This window comes from Saccoglossus kowalevskii, chromosome 11 (assembly GCF_978046115.1).
Source record: "Saccoglossus kowalevskii chromosome 11, keSacKowa6.1, whole genome shotgun sequence".
In the NCBI taxonomy this organism is placed as follows: Eukaryota; Metazoa; Hemichordata; class Enteropneusta; family Harrimaniidae; genus Saccoglossus; species Saccoglossus kowalevskii.
In genome coordinates, this window is record NC_140651.1 from 27,742,057 (window position 1) to 27,762,060 (window position 20,004).

General features: G+C 37.0%; 1 protein-coding gene across 2 annotated transcripts; it reads left to right on the plus strand.

Annotated features, from left to right (window-relative positions):
• The first annotated feature begins 672 nt into the window (after nucleotides 1–672).
• Nucleotides 673–6,284, plus strand: LOC100369071 (uncharacterized). 2 transcript variants are annotated; one of them, XM_078007419.2, is made up of 2 exons: nucleotides 673–879; nucleotides 5,835–6,284. In XM_078007419.2, exons 1-2 carry the CDS (start codon nucleotides 698–700, stop codon nucleotides 5,998–6,000), a joined length of 348 nt encoding a protein of 115 aa, XP_077863545.2. In that variant the 5' UTR covers nucleotides 673–697; the 3' UTR covers nucleotides 6,001–6,284. The 2 variants fall into 2 exon arrangements, with proteins under 2 accessions (XP_077863545.2, XP_077863546.2); XM_078007420.2 differs by lacking the exon at nucleotides 673–879 and adding an exon at nucleotides 2,263–2,382.
• Nucleotides 6,285–20,004: the final 13,720 nt, after the last annotated feature.

The window sequence follows — 20,004 nt, forward strand, 5'->3', positions numbered from 1 at the left end:
GATAAAGTAAAAGATGTGAGAATCTCCAAACTCTTGGATCACATTAAATGATTTCGATAGGATCCACCACTGATCATTTTGTTTATAAATAAAAGTAGGAATCAATGAGAAACTGTGTTTATGCAATGTATGGTCAATTGAACACCTAAAGTGTGTCTCAGATTATGATTTTTGCAAGGTGAACAAATACATATATTATAGTCGAACTTTTGTTATTAGCATCAAGCACGACAATGTGATGGAACACATGTGTAATAGACAGCAAACTCTACTTAGATTATGTGGTGTGGAACAAAACAATGCTTTTCGTATTTTTGATGAAATCCTTCCTATCCTTTTTAGGTAGCTCAATTGGGGGTGCCCTCTAAGCCATTTGACACGCCACTGTTGCAAGGGGTACAACACGACGCAACTCCAAATTGACACAATATAAAAAAACACGTAATTCATAGAAAAATATATTGTGTGTTAGTGAAACACGGGTCTGTGGTATATGTAATGATACTTGACGAGTTCATAATATATATAATTTTTGTAATTTCAGACTGAATAAATATTACAATGCAACAAACACTGTGGTACAAGGAAACATCCACTTTATTTTCAAATTTATGGTCAAATAATAAAGCAGCAGAAGGCATTGCGCCCTCTGTTGACAAAGTGATAAAACTTGCAAAATGTGTGTAGCGTGAAAGATATGAACTGTTTGGCTGCACTCGCTCGCCAGGCATTGTCTGTTACATATTGGAGGCAGTCAGAACAATTCGTCGAACGGGATTATATATCTCGATTTGGATACACAAGTATTCAGATCGAGATTATAATGGTTTGTACCCCGATCCGGGAGGGGGCACTTGGCTGGTATTATTTTCTAGAATTGTGAGTACTCATTACTTCCATGTGTAAAACAACCCGACCTTTTAACTTGTTACATTGTTAGAGTGTAATTGTATTATGACACATGTAACTCTCTCACGCAAACTTTTCTGGGGCATGAAGTCTCACCACGGTATAACATATTTCAGTGTGACCCCGAGGAAACGTTAAATATTGTTAACCGCGTTTAGCAGTATAGAGGTTAACTATCGTCTGTTCGAGATGGCAAACAGACGGGTATGGTATGTGGGGTCATGTGACAAGGGGTATTTAAGTGGAGGACATAATGTTGAATGTCAGTCTAGGCCAGTCTCGCTACAGTCATGTAGGTCTCTTTTCTACCTCCATGCTACAGTGCAGTTTTCAATTGATTTGTCTTGTAAGTTTATTAATGTTTGTTGTATATTTCAGGGTGACGGGCACAGGTTTCCAGTTTTTCTTGTCCCCAAGGTTTTTTTTATTCCTGTTTTTCCTGGGCGATCGGCGTGCCAGTAACGTTTTTTTTTATTTGTTGTCGATGGTTTTGTCAGTTATTTTAAATGTTTCTTTGACCGAGTATTGTTAGTGGCATTTGCCGAGCACCGATATTCGATTTTTTTTTTCGCAGTCCATGCAAGTTATTTTTTTTCTTTCGCATTTAGTAGTTTTCAATCTGTACACTTCAAGTTGAACACTACATGCAATGTAATGGCAGCCGTTTTTAGTCGGATTTTTAGTGTGTTTTGTTAAATAAATGGTTCACCGGATCGACTGCACATACGTTACCGCAGCTGGCATTAACCTTACCTTATGTAAGTGTGTGTTGTACATTGTCGGATGTGTGAGTCTAGTAAAGACTTGGTGGATAGCAGTTTGACTCAAATGGCCCCCGCTTTTAAGTTACACTCTAGAGAGTGGCCTGAAATCAACTTTTGAGCTGTAAATAATCACAAAAGATTAAACAATTTGCTATTTCTGGCGGGAAATGTAATGAAAAGCGTTCTTTAAGAAAGGGTAAGATAGAAGGTTTGAACCATGCACAATAAATTACGAAAAAGAAGCCAGTCTGAAAAAGGAGTGCATATCTTTTGTAAATTTGTGTGAATGCAGTATCCGATTAGCATTTTAATTATTCAAGAAGGAACAGGGGGTCCTGTGGTATTTGGTACACACTCGCATAATATCCATATTGTCCGAGTAATGAAGCCTCGTGTTTTAGTCGATATATGCAAAATAAGACGTCCACCGTGACAACAACATCCCGTCACTACCACCGCCATCAATATTAATTAATTGAAAGGACACAAAATAAACGTAATACGAAAGTGAATCCAACATCCGGCCGCCTTTTCTTATCATGTGCATACACATTTAATAGTACACCGGATGCCTGACTCCTCGATTCCTGGAACTGTACTTACATTCATGATCATTGAACCATTCACACTAAACTGACCTGTTCTCTCGTTAACACGCCATTTAAACTGGTGCATCAATATATACGGACAGCACACCAATGGATATACAGTCAGTAATGTGTTATCTTTTGTTTCTAAATCTTTGTATTTATGAACCATCATATCACATCGTTCAGATTTGTTATATATATTCACATACTTGAATAACAGTACGGGTAGTGATCATATACCCGGTATAATGTATTATCGGATTATGTATACAGCGGTGGTTGATAGAAGTTGTTGCTATATTAATCAAGATTATTCATCGAACGGGATATATAAGCATGGCGATTACGATAGATATCCTAATCGAGATATTGATTTGTATACCGATCGGAATATTTTGTCTTAGATCACGTTGGCACACTTAAATTACAACATATCACAACGACCTACAAAAAGCCAGGGCTCAAACATAGATTGCCCAGGACAATCGCTACATGTTGTAAAAAAAATATTTATCCCGATCGAGAGGATATTTTTTCCATCCCGATCAGTATCGACTGACTCTTGGAGTTGGATTTGATTTCACCAGTAAATCGACTGTGGATTTTTCTTAGTGACACACCTTCGACAGTTTTCGGTAAAAGGCAGGCAGGCGTCAACAATTCTCGGAATATCTGTGATACGCGACACCCATATCATCCGTCTATATGTTTCAGTAACGCTGACCATAATATTCAATTACCAGACGAGCATTGTAGCCTTTATGTTATTAGCTTCTTCGAGTGGAAACGCGCCAGGAGCGGGGAAGCGCAGCGATTTAAAAAAAGACAAGCAAGCAATTAAATGTATGCTTTGAAAAGTCTGGCACCGTGCTAAGAAAACACACCCATATTTTAGCTGCCCTTGGTAATCTCCGTTGCCTGGGAAAAAATCCGACCGACTCAAGATGACCCTTTAGGCTATTGATTTTTAATAGTGTTCGGTTCTTGTTACATGGCTGCTTCAAACAATCAGATTGATTCACGGTCTATACAACCTGTATAGGTTCAACCACAGTCAGCTGGCGCACACATGATAATAAAATAAATATGATATTTACTATATGGGGCCCGCCATCTTGAATGACGCATAAAACTAAATAAGAGACAAGTTGTGAAACGCGTTTTTCAGATTCCTACAAATCAGGATAAAAATACCAATCTTTCACAAAATACGGTCCGTTGGGGTTATATTAAGCCAACCGATAACAAAATTCGGCCTAATTCGTCGTTTTTGTGTGGAAAAATCCCTTGCATACGAACACATAATTACGCGAAGAACCTAGAACACTAAGCCGGGGTATTTGAAACCGAAATTGTCATCTGAGCGTTAGGCCGTCGCTGATTGGCTGCTGAGCTGGAATGCCAATTTTTTGTTTTAAATACCCCCAGGAAAGTGTTTATTTAGTTTTATGCGTAATTCAAGATGGCGGACCCCATATAGTAAATATTGTATTTATTTTATTATCACGTGTGCGCCAGCTGACTGTGGGTTCAACGTAGTCCATTACCTGACTTATACATAGGATCTAAAATCGATTGTGTTCTGTAGCAGAATTGCATACAAATATCACATTGATAATATTGAGTGGTGACTTACTATATTAACTATGTACAGAAGACATGAAGTAATGCTTAATGTGATTCTAGCATAGTATTTGAAGAATGCTTTTAAATTGGTATTCATAGTTCTTGACAATTATTCAATACAATGACGTGCTGCATCATAAATATATGCGATTTAGTGTTGCAACAGCTCATCATCAAAGCGATTTAAAAGCGCAATTGCGAAACTTGCGAGATTGTCGCCTATAAATACCTCTGTAAAATACTATATTATAAACTCCAGCAATCATGATTAAAAGAGGGACTACTTATAGCGACACATAAGTTGATTGCGTGACGAATTTAATTGCTGCACCATGACGATAATAAAAATTTGGATGAGTACATCAACAGTTTTCATTCATCGTCTAAGTTGAAGATATTTTTATTAATGACATTATGTACGCACATTTATTACACTAATTGGTACCAATCAGGTATGGGAGTTGAATTACTATGTCTGAGATATGTGATTGAGAACGGAAGTGAATTTAGTTGTATCAGAAGGCCTGAAAGTATTGGTATTGAAAGTATGATTGCATTACATCAACATTTGTTTCTTTCAAGAAAAAAATATGTATATTAATCTTATTCAAATGTGCGCAGAGAATTAAAAATGATTGTATTAGCACATGGTACTCAATTGCCTATACAACCGCCGTTTTGAGTTTATAAATATAATTATATTAGGTAATTTATACCGGACACGGCTTTGCTAACTTAAGTATCCTCTACAACAAAAGAAATAACATAAACTTCAACAAGCCGATTTTTTTAGTTCTGGAAGAAATTCTGGCGACGTCAGCTTACAGCAATAGTGTCCCTTTACCTGTACCAACGCAATTCAACGCGTATGTAGTGGCATATCTGTAAATGTATGTATGGGTGTTTGACTGGCAAAGTGGGAACTTTTAACATTTAAACGTTACACAGTTTACCCACGTGACCTACCTACAATGACTGGTTACCTTTTCAGGACCAACTGTTCACAATATAATTCAAAGTGGCAATAACAAGAGGCTTTGAACTTTACACACATGTGACCTGCACAAAAAGCGGTTAAATTTTCAGGACCAACGGTCAAGGTTACAGTGTATGTATTTATAAGTTCGCAAAGGAACCCAAACATTACCCACAACACCAAGAGTTAGTTAGACTGGAAGGCAAATATCAAAATATGCGTGAATGTTTGTTAGCAATATTACTCCATAAAAAAATAGCTGCCTTCATCCATGATATTCACAAGGCCAGGTTAAATGTTCAGAGCATGTATGTTCGCAAACTCAAAGTGAAAATTAGATTTCGCATTCAAAAAGTATAATCATTTCTCAAGTGACCCGTATGTTAAGAAAAAAATTACGATGTGTTTATGTACTAGTATGTAAGTTCGCAATTTCAAGAGGAAATAGCTAGTACCTTTTAAAGTATACATACAAGTGACTCTGAAGACCTTGTTAGATAGCTAATTTCACTCTCCACGTTTATGAAAGTAATAGTAATGTAGCATTTATTCACCATGTAGCACATTGAAGCCAATGTTTGATATTGATAATACTGTAGTTGTCGTTGGGACGAGAAACGGAAGGTCTTTGCAAAAGAAAAAAATGCCTTGTGTAATCCAAAGGACGTATCAGAATTCAGACTTGAAAAGTTGATGACAACTTTGACAAGGTTAAAGAGTATGTAAACAGTACGTGTCTAACCTAATCTTGCAAAAGTTGTCGGAATCCGCAACTAAAAAGTGACCAGAAATGTTTAACTGGCAAATTTCCTCACTGAATGAAACCTTTGTCCTGGATTTGATATGTTTTATTTTTAGAACCACATACAACACCTATGCATTTGTATTTTTGATTACCTAATTCCCACTCGGGACCGTCTGATATGTCCAACTCTTTCGTATTGTACTAATCTGTTGGTTTGCTTACAGGTCACATGTTCATGTTCAAGCTGGGAAGAAGAAGAATTCAGAGACGGGAATACGCTCCAATCCACAGACAGCAATGTCTGGTGAAAACGACGACCCAGACAAATCCGTGTTGAAAAGCTATGAACGACGTAAAAAAGAAGAAAAAGACGGAATTCCTGTATTGTAAAATCTTGAGAATGCTCTTGGTGTAACACTGCGTCGAGATCATGACTTTCCTGAACATTACTTATTTTGTATTTGTATAACATGTTGCAGAGTAAAGCTTATAAACTCACCACTATGTATGTGAAAAGCTATGAACGACGTAAAAAAGAAGAAAAAGACGGAATTCCTGTATTGTAAAATCTTGAGAATGCTCATGGTGTAACACTGTGTCGAGATCATGACTTTCCTGAACATTACTTAGTTTGTGTTTGTATAAAATGTTGCAGAGTAAAGCTTATAAACTCACCACTATGTATGTGATATATGTATGTTTTTGGGTTAATAGCATACCACATTGGCTGAGCCCGGAAAGTCATATGAAAAATTTTGAGAGTCTCTTTTGTGCAAACAACAACAAAATGTAATTTTGAAAAATTATAATGTCACTTGAAAAGCCGTGGGAGCAATTTGCAAAGTTTGAAAAATTACATTTGAAAGCAGAAAAGTTGCCAGAATAGTCATGAATGTCGTCTACCAGTCTCATTGGAAGAAGAGAAGATTGTTTATGCAAAGAATGTTGCCTGGTAATCCCTCCGCAAACGTAGACTAAGATCATGTTGAAGGGAGTAAGTTCCATGAAAAGTCTTGAAAGTGAAAAGTTATCTGAAAAAACACAAAAGTGTTGCTTTGAAAAACCAACACAATTTGAAAAGTTCGAAAATTTTTATTTAAGGCGGGAAAAGTTGTCTGAAGAGACTATGATGTCGTTTGCAAAGGTCATAGAATCGCCTGCAAAGTTGAGAAAATTGCCCCAAAAGTCAAAAAGACTATCCCCAAACCTGGAAAGAGAGGCGGTAAAGTTCAAGAAGGCAAGAACATTTCATAAAATGCCACAAAAGTAGTCTGCAAAGTATAACAAGTTTCCTTAAAAACAAAACAAATTACATGAAAAGTTACAAAAGGAAGGTGGAGTTTTCTTAAATGTTAGGAAATTGTAGTCATAGTGCAGAGGGTCTCTTTAAGAGGGTGGGAAAGTGGTCGAATAGCCTCGAAAGTTGTCTTCATAGTTTGAAAATTGACTGCAAAGACCAGAAATTTGACTGAAAATTAAATAAAAGTTTTACAGAACACAAGGAAGTCGGGAAAAGTCACAACGAAAACGTTTAGAGAGTTATTTTGGTAGTCAATGTTACCTAAAGGTCATGAAAATTGTCTACAAAGCTCAAAAGTATATTTTAATAACAGAAAACTTTAGTGAAAGGTTACAAAAGCAATTTGCGAATTTGAAGAAAAGAAAAATTGCATGAAAATCACTTGGGTATTAAATAGACTTGCTCGCCTTTCAAACAAATTCTCATGCAACTATCCTGTTATCCAACTTTCCTTTTATGATTTCAATTCACCTTTTTCACTCTTTAAACTTCCCCATGGCGTTTAAGGCGACTTGGCTGCTTTCTGAAGCAATACTCTAGACTCTAGACGGTTTTGCGACATTTCTAGCAACTTTTCTGTCTTCCAATGTGAATTTCCGATTTTAACAGACTTTTTGCGACTCCATTCTCGCCCTTCAAGATGACTTGCTGAATTTTTCAGATGGATTTTGTAGCTATCAAGGCAGCTTTTCTGACATCCAAAACAACTCTCCAAATTTTTACAACTTTCATGACTTTTGAGGCGAAACTTAATTTTCAATTTTATTACATTCCAAGGACTCCTTTGACAGACTTATTTTCGACATTTTGTGCACTATCATCTTCCAAGAAAATTTCCATAGATTTGCAGATGACTTTTCCTTATCCAAAGTCTTTCTACATTAACGATGTTTTAGTGGACATGCACGTCTATGAGAGTAAGATGAGTAAAAAGGATGGTGATCATTTTTTTTATCTTTTAGTATTCTATATTATTTTCAACTCTCTTTTCTCAACGTTGTCGCATTTCTCCTCACATTACATAATAACGTTTAAGATGATGGCTTCATAAATAAATTCCATCTCTTTCTAGAAAACATGTGTCATTCTGTCTGACGGGTTGTGCATTTTTCACACTTCTACGATCAACTCTTCCACAACCTCAAAATATTTCTCGCTAGCTTTGCAGCTTTTCTTGATCTACATACCATCAATATCTACCTACGTTATCTGAGCAAATTAAGTTATTACAAGCAAAATCTAGCGAAGTATATTAAAAGAAACATATTTCCGACACCACTGACCATGACAGCGTTCCAATCCTCAAATAAAGAAAGTTGTCTACTTTAACAATATTGATTGCCTCCAGCTACATCATGTTGACACCATTGAAGCGATTCATCTCCAGATGTAGCCACTAATTGATAAGGTGAATTCTTGGTATTTCTTATTTACCAATTCTTGTGCATTCGATATATACATAGATCCTCTTTTCTATGATTTATAATGTATTTAAGATTTAGCGAATATTTTGAAGTGTATATGAAGCCCGACAGGGAAGCATGATCTGATTGGTTGAGAAGTTCTAAGCAGATTTGAAGCATTGAATGGTTCAGTATTAGACATACGCTGTTACATAGAAGCTGAAAATATTTATGTATCGTTTTTTTCTCCAATCTTCATAGACAGCAGTTGCCCATTTCCTTGACGTTTTTTAACATTTCCGTACATACTGTTACCTTATTAAGGGCGGTGATAATTTCAATAAACCGTATTCGTCAATGACCGCTAAGATCTCGGTAAGAGCGAGGGTGCCACGATACTTGTTTTTGACCCAATCTAACGTAATCACGTCTACGGAACCCTGGTCATGAGAACCTTGGAACAGTGGACACAATGGCGTTAAAAAGTAAAACACTAACCAAAGGGCTCCCTAGTTTTGAACGAGATCTCGACGGCGACTTTTGTACACTGTTTATTCGAATCGAACGTCTTTGAGTTTAAATACTTGTTGCATTTAACACACTTACATACACACATGAGCCATAAATATTACTATTACTATTACTATTTATTAATATTATTAAATTGATACGATAGGTGGTTCTCTACAGGTCCATCATCCATGTCTCAGTGAGGACACGGTCCGATCTCGATGAACTCAACTCACTGTCAGTCAGTAACTAAAAAAGAAATAATGTTACATCACTTAAATATTTTTTAGGTAAAAGGGTCATATATCTTAGGAGGGAACAGTCGGGGGAACTTGAACAAGATTATTCCAAACGTTCGGAGGTACGAAGTATGAAGATGTGGGACAAATATATAAATTTAAACAAAATATTAATTAAATAAAGAACTATCTTACGAGTGCCGTCACTTGCTTAAAATATCAACATTTTCCCTTACCGTCGTATTCACAAATAAATCCCTTCTTCCTGCCAAACCCAGCATCATTGCAGTAATCGTCATCCCACGTCAGATAGACATCTTTCCTGAATTCAATGAGGTTGTGTCGAACTTAAGTATTGCCAACTACTAGTATTTATTTGCGTGAAAAGTTATTATCATTGAAAGAATAAGCTTCCAAAGTTGAGCACACTGCTCGCCATTACTATCTTTCTGGTGGTTGTCATTTGGTTGACCCTTCGCCCATTTCGTAAATGTTCCGGATGACAAAAGCGACGAATCGGACCAGATAAATTCCCCATCACTGTTTCTAGACAGTCCAAACCAAAATCCCTTCTCTACTTCATCGTCAAGGTCGTTATCGAATATATATTTTCTAACTTTCACAAAAAACTGGCCGCATCTTCAACATGGCAAGCTGGCCACCTTAGGCAATGCAGTTACTCTGAGCAGTTGACCAATGTACTTCCTCCATGAATACCTCATAACGCTTGCACTTATAATTGACACACTGTTCTAGCGCTACGAATAAAACAAAACCTTCTTAAGTAGCGTACCCCTTGTCATTCAAATAAATCGCGATATCTATATGTGATAATTGTCATCAGAAATATATCTAGTGAATATTTACGTACAGATGATACCACATTAGTCCTATGTGGATTCGCTTAAGTTTGTACTGTAACAGCGATGTTTGACTGACAATTTCGATCAACAAAATTATTAATAATATAGCAAAACAAAAAAATATATACACAGGTCATTAGGAACTTGGATGGCAGATCCAGCGACGTATACACGATCAGATCTCCAGGAAAAAACGTCTCCTTCAAAAATACTCCCCGTTATGTGTTGAACACGTCTTGAATTTGGGTTGCGCTAAATACGCTGTTCCACATGTTGAAAAGGGTCAGCTCGCCGTCAAGTGCCTGGAAATTTGCAAACTCTCCATCAGGGATGTCCTGTTCTTGTCCGAGCGATAGAGAGCCTCCTCCAATGATCGTCTCGTCCGTTCTTAAGTTACTAGTATTGCCGAAATCAATTTGTACACCATTGTCATAGATATGCCATTGTCCTAAAAAGTTCGTCCACGTGACACACACACGTGATGCCAGGTATCATCATTGACCGCATGTCCGGTGTTGCGACTATGACCTTTAACATATATCGCGAACTCATCGCTTTATAAAGAAGGAATTCGTTGTGCTGGCCTGGGACTGAGTATGAGAAGGGTGTGCCGTAGTGGTTTGTCACAGTAGCTTTAATCCATATACAGGCCGTTACTTCTGTCATGTCGGGAATTGGTGACAGAATACTAACGATTACAGTCGAATCTTGATCGACTAGTATCTTGTCACAACCAACAATTACCGGGTAATCGGCTGCCATTAAACAGAACATTATAAGACATTATTTCGGAGAGTTCGACGGAAAACCCACGACTGTTGTTCGTGCTAATACATAACACAGCAAACGTGTAGGACAGAAAAGCTACACCTCATTCATTGTATACATCAATGTTTTTGACAGTTTAAAGATGCTATACTGAAGAAAACATTTATTATTATTGTTGTTGTTGTTGTTGAGGACTCAATTAGATCATGTTTTATGGTAAATAAAACATTGCTTTGCAATACTTATTCGTTCAGTGACAAATACACATATACATAAATTAATAGTCTACGTACATTGTTTCTCCGAAAACATACTTAGTTATGACTATCAAAGAGAATTCCTTAATTAATGATAAATCACAATCTATAGACTGTATCAAACAGAACAATAAGTTTCACTCTCGTTTGTATTGCATCGTTATTTATATAATTGTAATATATATTACAGTCGATACTTACAACACACGTCGGCTTCGTGGATATGGTTGTCAACGAGATCGGATGTTGTTATATCAAGACCTGTTTCTGCATGATATATCCACGAAAACACATTACCTTCCGGTTCGCCATGACAGTTCTCATATGATAATTGAATGTCGACCAGATCTCGCACGGTGTCCCACATATTGAAATACGCAATTTCTCCTTTGAATGCTTGGTTGCCATCAAAGCCACCATTAACTGAGTCCTGTTCTTGACCTAAATATAGAGCCCCATCCTGTGTTATGGTATGGCCACTTTTTAGACTACCACCTTTTTTTCAGTATTCCGTCTCCATTTTCCAACTCCCGCAGTTGCTGCCATGTGACACATACGTGATGCCAACGACTATCATCGACGCCAAAGTCAATGTCACCCGAGTTGTCGCCTTTCACATAGAGCCTAAAGTTAGATGACTTGTATAACAAGAACTCATTTTGGTTCGACGCGGATGCGTAAGAGAATGGTGTGCCAGGATTGCTCTCTGATGTTTTTAACCAAATACAGGCTGTTGGTGGCATGTCATGTGTAAGAGTAACTTTGACAAAAGTCTCCACATCGACTTCTATCTTGTCACAATGATCGACTACGCCTGAGATCATCAAATAGATTATTATTGAATGTGTGGATAACAATTTTATAGCTACCATAGGAATACTGCATTACACCTTAATAGCACTCAAGTGAAATCGTATCCGCTGGGTGGGGATTCAATCAGAAAACAATATATATATATATATATATATATATATCGCAGATTTTATGAAAAGGGTCTACCATTTATGGTAGAAATGTTATAATATGCAGCATTTATTAGGAAGAGCGGTTTCTATTCGCTACTAAACGGGTCTATATTTAACCGTTATGGTTGAACTTAATAGAAGCTCGACTGTCGACGCCAAAGCTTTTGACAGAAAATCGGTTGTTATCGTATACAATACACGCCAAAACACTTCGAGTGTTATATGACGATATTATCGAATAATATTAAACTGTACCATCAATAAACAGTATTTCATTGTGTCTTCTCGTGTTACTAAGCTTTGTGAGAAAAGTTTAAATAAACAAATAGGCAAACATACTTACATATACCTAATGCGTAACACATCATATAAACAAATAACTTACATATGGTTCAATGTAATGGATACATCAACCAAAACCTTACCTGTAACAGCCATTGTAGAGGTTACTTCAAATAATATCTATTAAAATGAAAACAGTGTCACATCAACAATCGTGATCGGGAAAATAAAATATATTTCATGTGCTCCACTGTTTAATTAAATTGTTTATGAAAAATAATATATGTAAACTCACCAAAGATATTAATAAAATAATAGATGCCATCATTTTGTCCGTAATGAGTTTACCTACCCTCCAAAAAAGACAAAGTATTGTGTTATTTTGAAAAGTTGTACAATTTGACCACATCATCAGAAATACTTATCTATCAGTGTATTATATTCATAATGTTCACGGTGTCAAGTCAACATTATTAACAATGCATTTTTCTCAGAGAAAAACTCTATGGAAGTACTTTTTTCAGCAGAAAATATATAAATGGTGACCAATTAGTTTATACTGGTTTATACAAGTAAAATGATGTTATACGAACGAAACTGTGTTTGGCTTGGCTAGAAACGAAACTGTGCTCGCTTCGTATAGAAACATAACTGTGCTTGCCTCAGACAGGAACGAAATTGTGCTCGCCTCGGACAGGAACGAAATTGTGCTCGCCTCGGACAGGAACGAAATTGTGCTTGCCTCGGTCGACAAAGTTAACTCACTACTCAGGAAATTGTCCAACATTTATAAAACTAGTTCTCATTGTCCCCATTGTGTCAGCGAAGCCACATTCAAATGAAAAAGAGACAATGCAAAATTCAAATATGAATATTTTTGCTAGAGTAGGTATTGTCACGCGTATGATAGGCGGCTACATTAAAGTGCAGTAGAATGATGATTATCTGATATAGCTATTAGTTATCTTGAAAGTGTTCATTCAAATATCAGAGATCAGCTGTAAAAAATGTTTGAGCTGTTGAAAACAATTATTGACTAATGATGATAAATACGCACTTATTGCGGAGATTAACGGCAAACCGCAAACTATCACGTGTTGTAGGGATGTACCCGTCTTTGACTTTAGTAATTAATGATGTGACACCGCGACATCATCAAAAGACACATTCATTAGTCTCGCCGCCAGAGTCAACGTTGATTGTATGTCGACGCCTAGACCCCGAGCAAGGAATGCTCCAGCCCTATGATAATATCTACATCACCAGTGTGTGCTTGTCGGGACGTCAAACTAAAACGCAAACCAATATACCTATTCTCATTGATGTTTGTTGAATTACAGATATGATCTCATTGTATAGAAACCGCTCCATTAAATAGCATCACGCATTTATTCCTTGAAGTCTACCTATGCATGCGCAATAATGTGACTTAAATTCTGTCCTGTATATATTTGAATCTACTGCCGTCTCAAACACGTTTTTTTTTCACCACAGGCATAAAGTGAAAAAGGCACGCCAAAGGAAGAGATCATCGTTTGACTCGATGCTGAGTCCAGTTTCTACTACTAGTATATGGAGGGTGATGAAATACGATCAGCGTGCGCTTATTTGGAAGCGCTGTAAAAGGTCGGCAACCTGGCCTTAGCATGAACCTATGCAACGCTTCAAACATAATACCACCTCCGTATTATCCCGCAAGTTATTGAGATTGTTAGTGACGTCATGATACTTGAATGTAACGATGTGCTAAAACTCAATTCACATTATTTAATTAAGATCATTAGCAGCAGTCTATTATATCAGTGGGAATAATTGCTACATCAGAGAAATGGTCTTATTGTTTAATTTTCATGTTTTAACTTGCATCTGTACAGTATTGCAACCGCATGCCATGGATCTGAGGTATCTTTTGTTAGACGTACACTTATCGCGGGGTGGGTGGGGTGCTGGGATGGCGGTAGGAGGGGTTACAGTGCGTAAAAATGTAAAACCAACAAACAAACATATGAATACTATAATTAGTAGTACTGTGATTAATCAACAGTGATGACAATTTTCTCTGAACTTTTTTGTTGTAGAATAAGAAGAGTTTTTTCAAACATAATAAAATGACAATTCTGTTTTATTAGGCCATGCACCCTCCCCTGAAACTCTCCCTGCCATTTCCATTTGATGCATAATTGAAGTGGTTGTCACCCGCCCTCGCTGATGGATTCGGTTGCAAACTGACTTTAATCACATTTAGATTTACCCATGTTAATTAAGGCTAATGTTCACTCACGATTTGTTTTCAGCATATTTTATATTCCTAAAATTAACAACTTTTTGGTTAACCTATGACCTCTAAAATTCTTGACACCAACATACTCTAGGTGTAAATGATAGCTCGTAACCAATGGACCCAATGCGTTGAACAATATTTACATTCGATTGTCTGCCGCACACTTGTCGCTAAAATATACGCAATACGCACGCGTATACCAGTAACAACCTAACCTTCTTCCACATTCACGAAAGTTCAACCAAATTACATGAAATAATTTCAATTGAAATTTTCACTGCTAACTTTGTTTTTGACCTATATTAGGTTGTGTTGGTTTATTGGTTTTGTTGAAAACGGTGAGCATAAATTTACAGCACTTTCACTCCATGACAGTGTTTTAGTCGGCAGGTTACGATGATCGGCTTCGAGACGTTTCATACAGGTCGAAAAGCTCCCTGTAGTGCGTGCCGGTCTCTAAAATGACAATTCACAGTATTGAAGTACATCACATGACCATATACAACATTCATACAAAATAAGATATTCATATTCTCTCGGCGATTATCAGTGATTACTGCTAACATGATAGGTGAGTGTGTTGCTGTGTTGAAAACTGAAATTACGGCAATTGAGAAGCTCATTAAGATCATTAGAAACAATTTGTATGAATTATATCCAATAATATTCACTATTCTAAAGTAATCGTTTTAGTCATCATTTTTCATGTTACAACATGAAATGTTAGTCACCATTTCATAATGCCGGCAAGCGCCTCCACAGGACTGGGTTCCCAGGCGAGTTCTCTCTCTCTCTATATGTATTTTGAGTGGGTGGAGTGGTGTCATTGACTGGGGGGTCATGGCGCTTTGAAAAATGTAATTGTAGTAATAAAAATGTGCGAATTACATCATATTGAGCATTGATATGCTTATTTAAACTGACTTTTCAACGTACCCCAACGTATTTTATGTTTTGTGGATATTTTAATAAAGTGTGTATTAGACAGATTTCTCTGTTACTGTAAAGCCTAATTCTTCACTGTCAAATGCCAAAACAAATGGACCCCCATAATATAAATGATATATTTATATTATACTTTACATTGTTTCCCTTTCCTTAACCTCTCCAACCATTTCTATTTTTGTGGTATAATTACCGTGTTGCTTTGCGCATGCGCATAAACGCCGATATTCACGAAAAGGTAACATGAACGCAAATAAATTTGAACTCATTTATATTTACTCTAGAGCATGCGCATTGACGCCTATATTCCTGTTAGTGGAAATGAGTTGATAAAGACTCGGGAACGAAACAAATTAAGCAAAAATGTTTTCAACATATTTTATGAGCAAAACATTAACAAGCTGTATGCAAATCATTGAGTTCTAAAATTACGAACACTAACATTTTCTAGTATCACTAAGATATATCTGGTAGCTCTGCCCAGAATGTTGTAAGAGTTGGCGATACTCATATTCAGTCGTCCGCTGCTCGTTCAAACCGCCAAATTCTGTACGGAATACGGATGCGTGTGCCAGTGATTACCTAGTTCACGAAAAATCACCCAAATTGCTAAAATCTGGATTTTAAGTGAGATTTTTACTGTTTTATTGTCTTTAATACGTTGTGTTTTGTTTAAGATATGTTTGGTTGAAAACAGAGTGCGCATCCAAGCATTTTTGCTATTGTGGGAATTATGGCAGTGTTGGTAGTTGGTAGGCGACGTTAATACACCCAAGATTGGCTTTCAAACGTTTCATCCGAGTCATAAAACTCCCTGAAGTTTGACCCACCCCATACACTGTGACAATCCACCGTATACATCACATGACCATACACAACACGTCGCATAAAAAGCACAAGATCCGTATTATAATGGTGATTGAGGATATTAGTGACGTCACCAAATACAATACAATAACGAGAAGCGCATTAACAAATTAACAACTATTTGTGTCAATTCCATCTGTCGAGGTACTAGTAATAGCTGTGTCGAGGTAATTTATTTTATCGCCGAAGTCAAAAAATAGCTGCTCATTGAAAATACGTGCACATTTTAAAACGTCAAATAAACTTCAAAAATAATAATCAGCACGAATTTCTACTATAAATGTTTAACATCACAGGATTAAAAGATAAACAAACAAAACATTGCGTTTTGTCTGTTCTATGTGGTCGCCAATTTGAATTAATTTCAAATTAATGTTATAGCTGAGCGATCAGGTTATCGACCGATCAAAAAAGTAAAGGTCAATCGGTCGTGGTTAGTACTTACATAATATACAATCTGAGAAAACCAGCGGGTGAATAATTTTGGGGGTTTGCCGTACACGTTAAAAAGACAATAAAGCAATTTTTGTGCATTATTTTCTACTCTAATGTCGAACATTTATTATAGAAATTCGTAGAAATTATTCGAAATTTTCAAGTTCATAGAAAGTTAAAAAATATGCCCATATTTCAATGAAAACCAACAGTCTTTGCAGTTTGCGCCTAATTGATCTAAGCTGTTAAAACAACGTGCAAAGTTGTGTAAAGGGATTGCAAAGTTGAAAGATTCCTGTGTTTAAGTGATTTTATATCAACACCCAAAACAAAAATATGTAAAGGTCTAAAATAGCCAATTACATTAGCAGACTATACCATCACCTAAGCGTAAAACGATAAACAAAGTGCTTACAAAGTTGTGAAAAGCTAGTGCAAAGTTGTCAGATTTACATGGAAGTGTTACATTATCAAGACCTGTAGTTTAAGGTTCGGAAAAATGAATAAATATCTCGTAAAAGGCCGTTTGAATTTTGTAGTGGCTCCCGACGGATGTAGAATTTTGAAACATTTCCAAACGTTAAATGGTCGCAAATTTCAAATGATTCTCACAGATGAGCGGTCAGGTGATCTACAAATCACAAAAAGTAAAGATCAATCGGTCAATTGGGCGAATTGAAATTGAAAATGAATTGAATTGAAAATACAATAAAGCAGTTTTGTGCATTATTTCCTACTCTGATATCGAACATTTATTGTTGAATGTCGTGGAAAGTATTAGCAATTTTAAAGTTTATAGAAAATCTCAAAACATGCTCCTATTTTCATTGAAAACATATGAAAAACGATGGAAAAGTTCATGGATTTGCGTGCGTATTTCCCCTAAGAGATTTCATATCGAGCCCTCAGTTAAATTTAGAATAAAAACATGTAAAATTAAAAAAAAACATTTATATTAGCAGATTGTACACAGTCCAAGCGTAAAATTATAAACTAAGTGCTTACCGAGTTGTGAAAAGCTAGTGCAAAGTTGTCAGATTTACACGGAAATGTTTTGTCGCCTTATTATATTTATTTTAGTACGTGGGTCTTTTCTGACCGGCGACTAGTATGGCAGTCAAGATGGCCGCCAATACAGGTGTCAACAACACTCGTTTCAAGCGGGATTGACATGAAAGCATTGCATTCGGTGTGAATCCATTGCCGGTGTTAGTATAGAGGCGTATGTTTACGCAATTGTTGACATCGTAGGTGCAACTAATGTGATCGCTGCTTCTCCTGTCAATGGAAGTGTTTTTGTGTTTCTTGATTCTCTGAAATCGGTTAAAGAGGTATGTACGATCGGTGATGTACGTTGAACCGCTGGTGAAACCAGCTACTAAAGTTGTATTATCCAGTGTGCCACCATTCATATCAAATGCAGTCCTTGAGAAAGCATTACAGTGTTACGGGCGTGTTGTGAGTACAATATGGATAATACCGCTGGGGTGTAAAAAAACAGATCTAAGACACGTCAAGTCTTTCCGAAGACAGGTCTATATGATCTGTGAGGACAAACTAGAAGGCATATTTACTGTTACACACTACGAGCGATAACAAACTTAATGAACACGATATGCAACCAACCACTGACGAGCACAATCACAATCACACCAAACCAAAATAAATCCGATCCCGATCACATAGAAAATATTACCGACACTAACTGTAAACTATGCAAAACAAAACAAATCAACTGATTCTAAAATGCCACAAGTCAAACCAAAGCAAGCGCCGATCAACTTGAACAAAAAATGGAAGTGAGCTCACTCGAAATAACTATTCCACTGTTAAACCTAATGTCAGCAGCACTATCATGAAAGGTGATGAAAACGTTATTAGTAGTCCGTCAATGTCAAATGATAATAAGGTACCTGAAACCTCTGCTGTTGAGGAGAGGGTACGAATCAAACCTTCACTTCCCTTACCCACTGACTGGTCTGATCCTACTCCATTTCCCGGCCCTAGAGACGCGTGTGTTTTTCGGGCTTGTGATGTCTTTGATCGACAGGTCGTAAGCCCATCAGACGACAGGGCCGCACAGCCTTGTCATGTCGTCCCAAACATGAATATGACTACTGTGTCAGCACTAGCATCTGCAATTTGCACATACAAAATAAATAAAAAATACAGGAGAGACAACAGTGACATTCAGTGTCCGGAACTGTCGCCTGGCACAAACAAATTATAAAAGAAAATAACAGGATACAGAGAATACCATCCAGAATGGCCAAATACTTCCTGAATATGAAAAGGAAACAAATTACAGACCATGATGACACATATGAACGAGAGGCTGATCAAGTACTCCACATAAAATATGGCCTTCTTACCAGTCATAGTGGAAATCAAACAAAGGAAATTAAAAAAACGTAAAAACAATTTTTGGTTTCTGTCGTCACTATCTTTAGTGTATATGTGTATTACTGCATGCGGCTAGCTACAACTAACAGTAAGCTGTGTACTACTCTGTAATATTGTCAGCACCGTTTTGTACATCTCGGGTGTCTTTTTGACACTTAATTGGCCGATCACTGTTGCAGATATGCTATCAGGGGTAAATTCTTCGGCCTCTAGGGTTCTCCACACGTGCCAGGGGGAAATCTCGTTTCGTCTATATGTCACGTCCCCTTGAGGTACGGGATCAGGAAAGTCACTTAAACTTTACAGTCAAATAAGGCACACACAACAAAATACGTTTCAACTCTCTCAACTCTCTGGGGAAAAGTCCCCAAGACTCCCCAGGACTGGACTACGTCTGTTCTGGTGTACTCGCCAAGACCAACTCAAACTCTCTTTATTCATTTTCAAAACTCTAACCAATTACAAAGCAGTAAAAAGACTCTAGGGCGTAACCTTCAATCATAAAGCCAATCACACTACGCCAGTATGGACACAGACCTGTTGTATACAGAGCTTGGACTACAACCAGACACTTCAGTTGGAGCGCTAACGAGCGAGTAACTCAGTTTATTTCTCAACGGGAAAACAGAACAACATGGCGGGGAAAACACAACGAGAGAACAGAGCATGCGTAGCAAAATGTAAAGCGAACACAAGAGGGCGTTAACATGATCGTAAATACAATAAACACACATAGTGGCGTAACCACTTATTGTCTTTAACTTACATCATTTTCGAAAAGACTAAAGAAAACGCATGAGAAAAAATGACAGGCTACATGATAATTCAAAATTGTTGTTGGAAAGACACAAAAAATAATCTAAACTGAATACAGAC

What these genes read in the sequence shown, in the direction of transcription:
- LOC100369071 (XM_078007419.2), top strand. Translation starts at nt 698, where the DNA reads ATGAACTGTTTGGCTGCACTCGCTCGCCAGGCATTGTCTGTTACATAT. An exon ending in TGGTATTATTTTCTAGAATT is followed by an intron (nt 880 to 5,834) that starts GTGAGTACTCAT and finishes GTTTGCTTACAG; the next exon opens with GTCACATGTTCATGTTCAAG.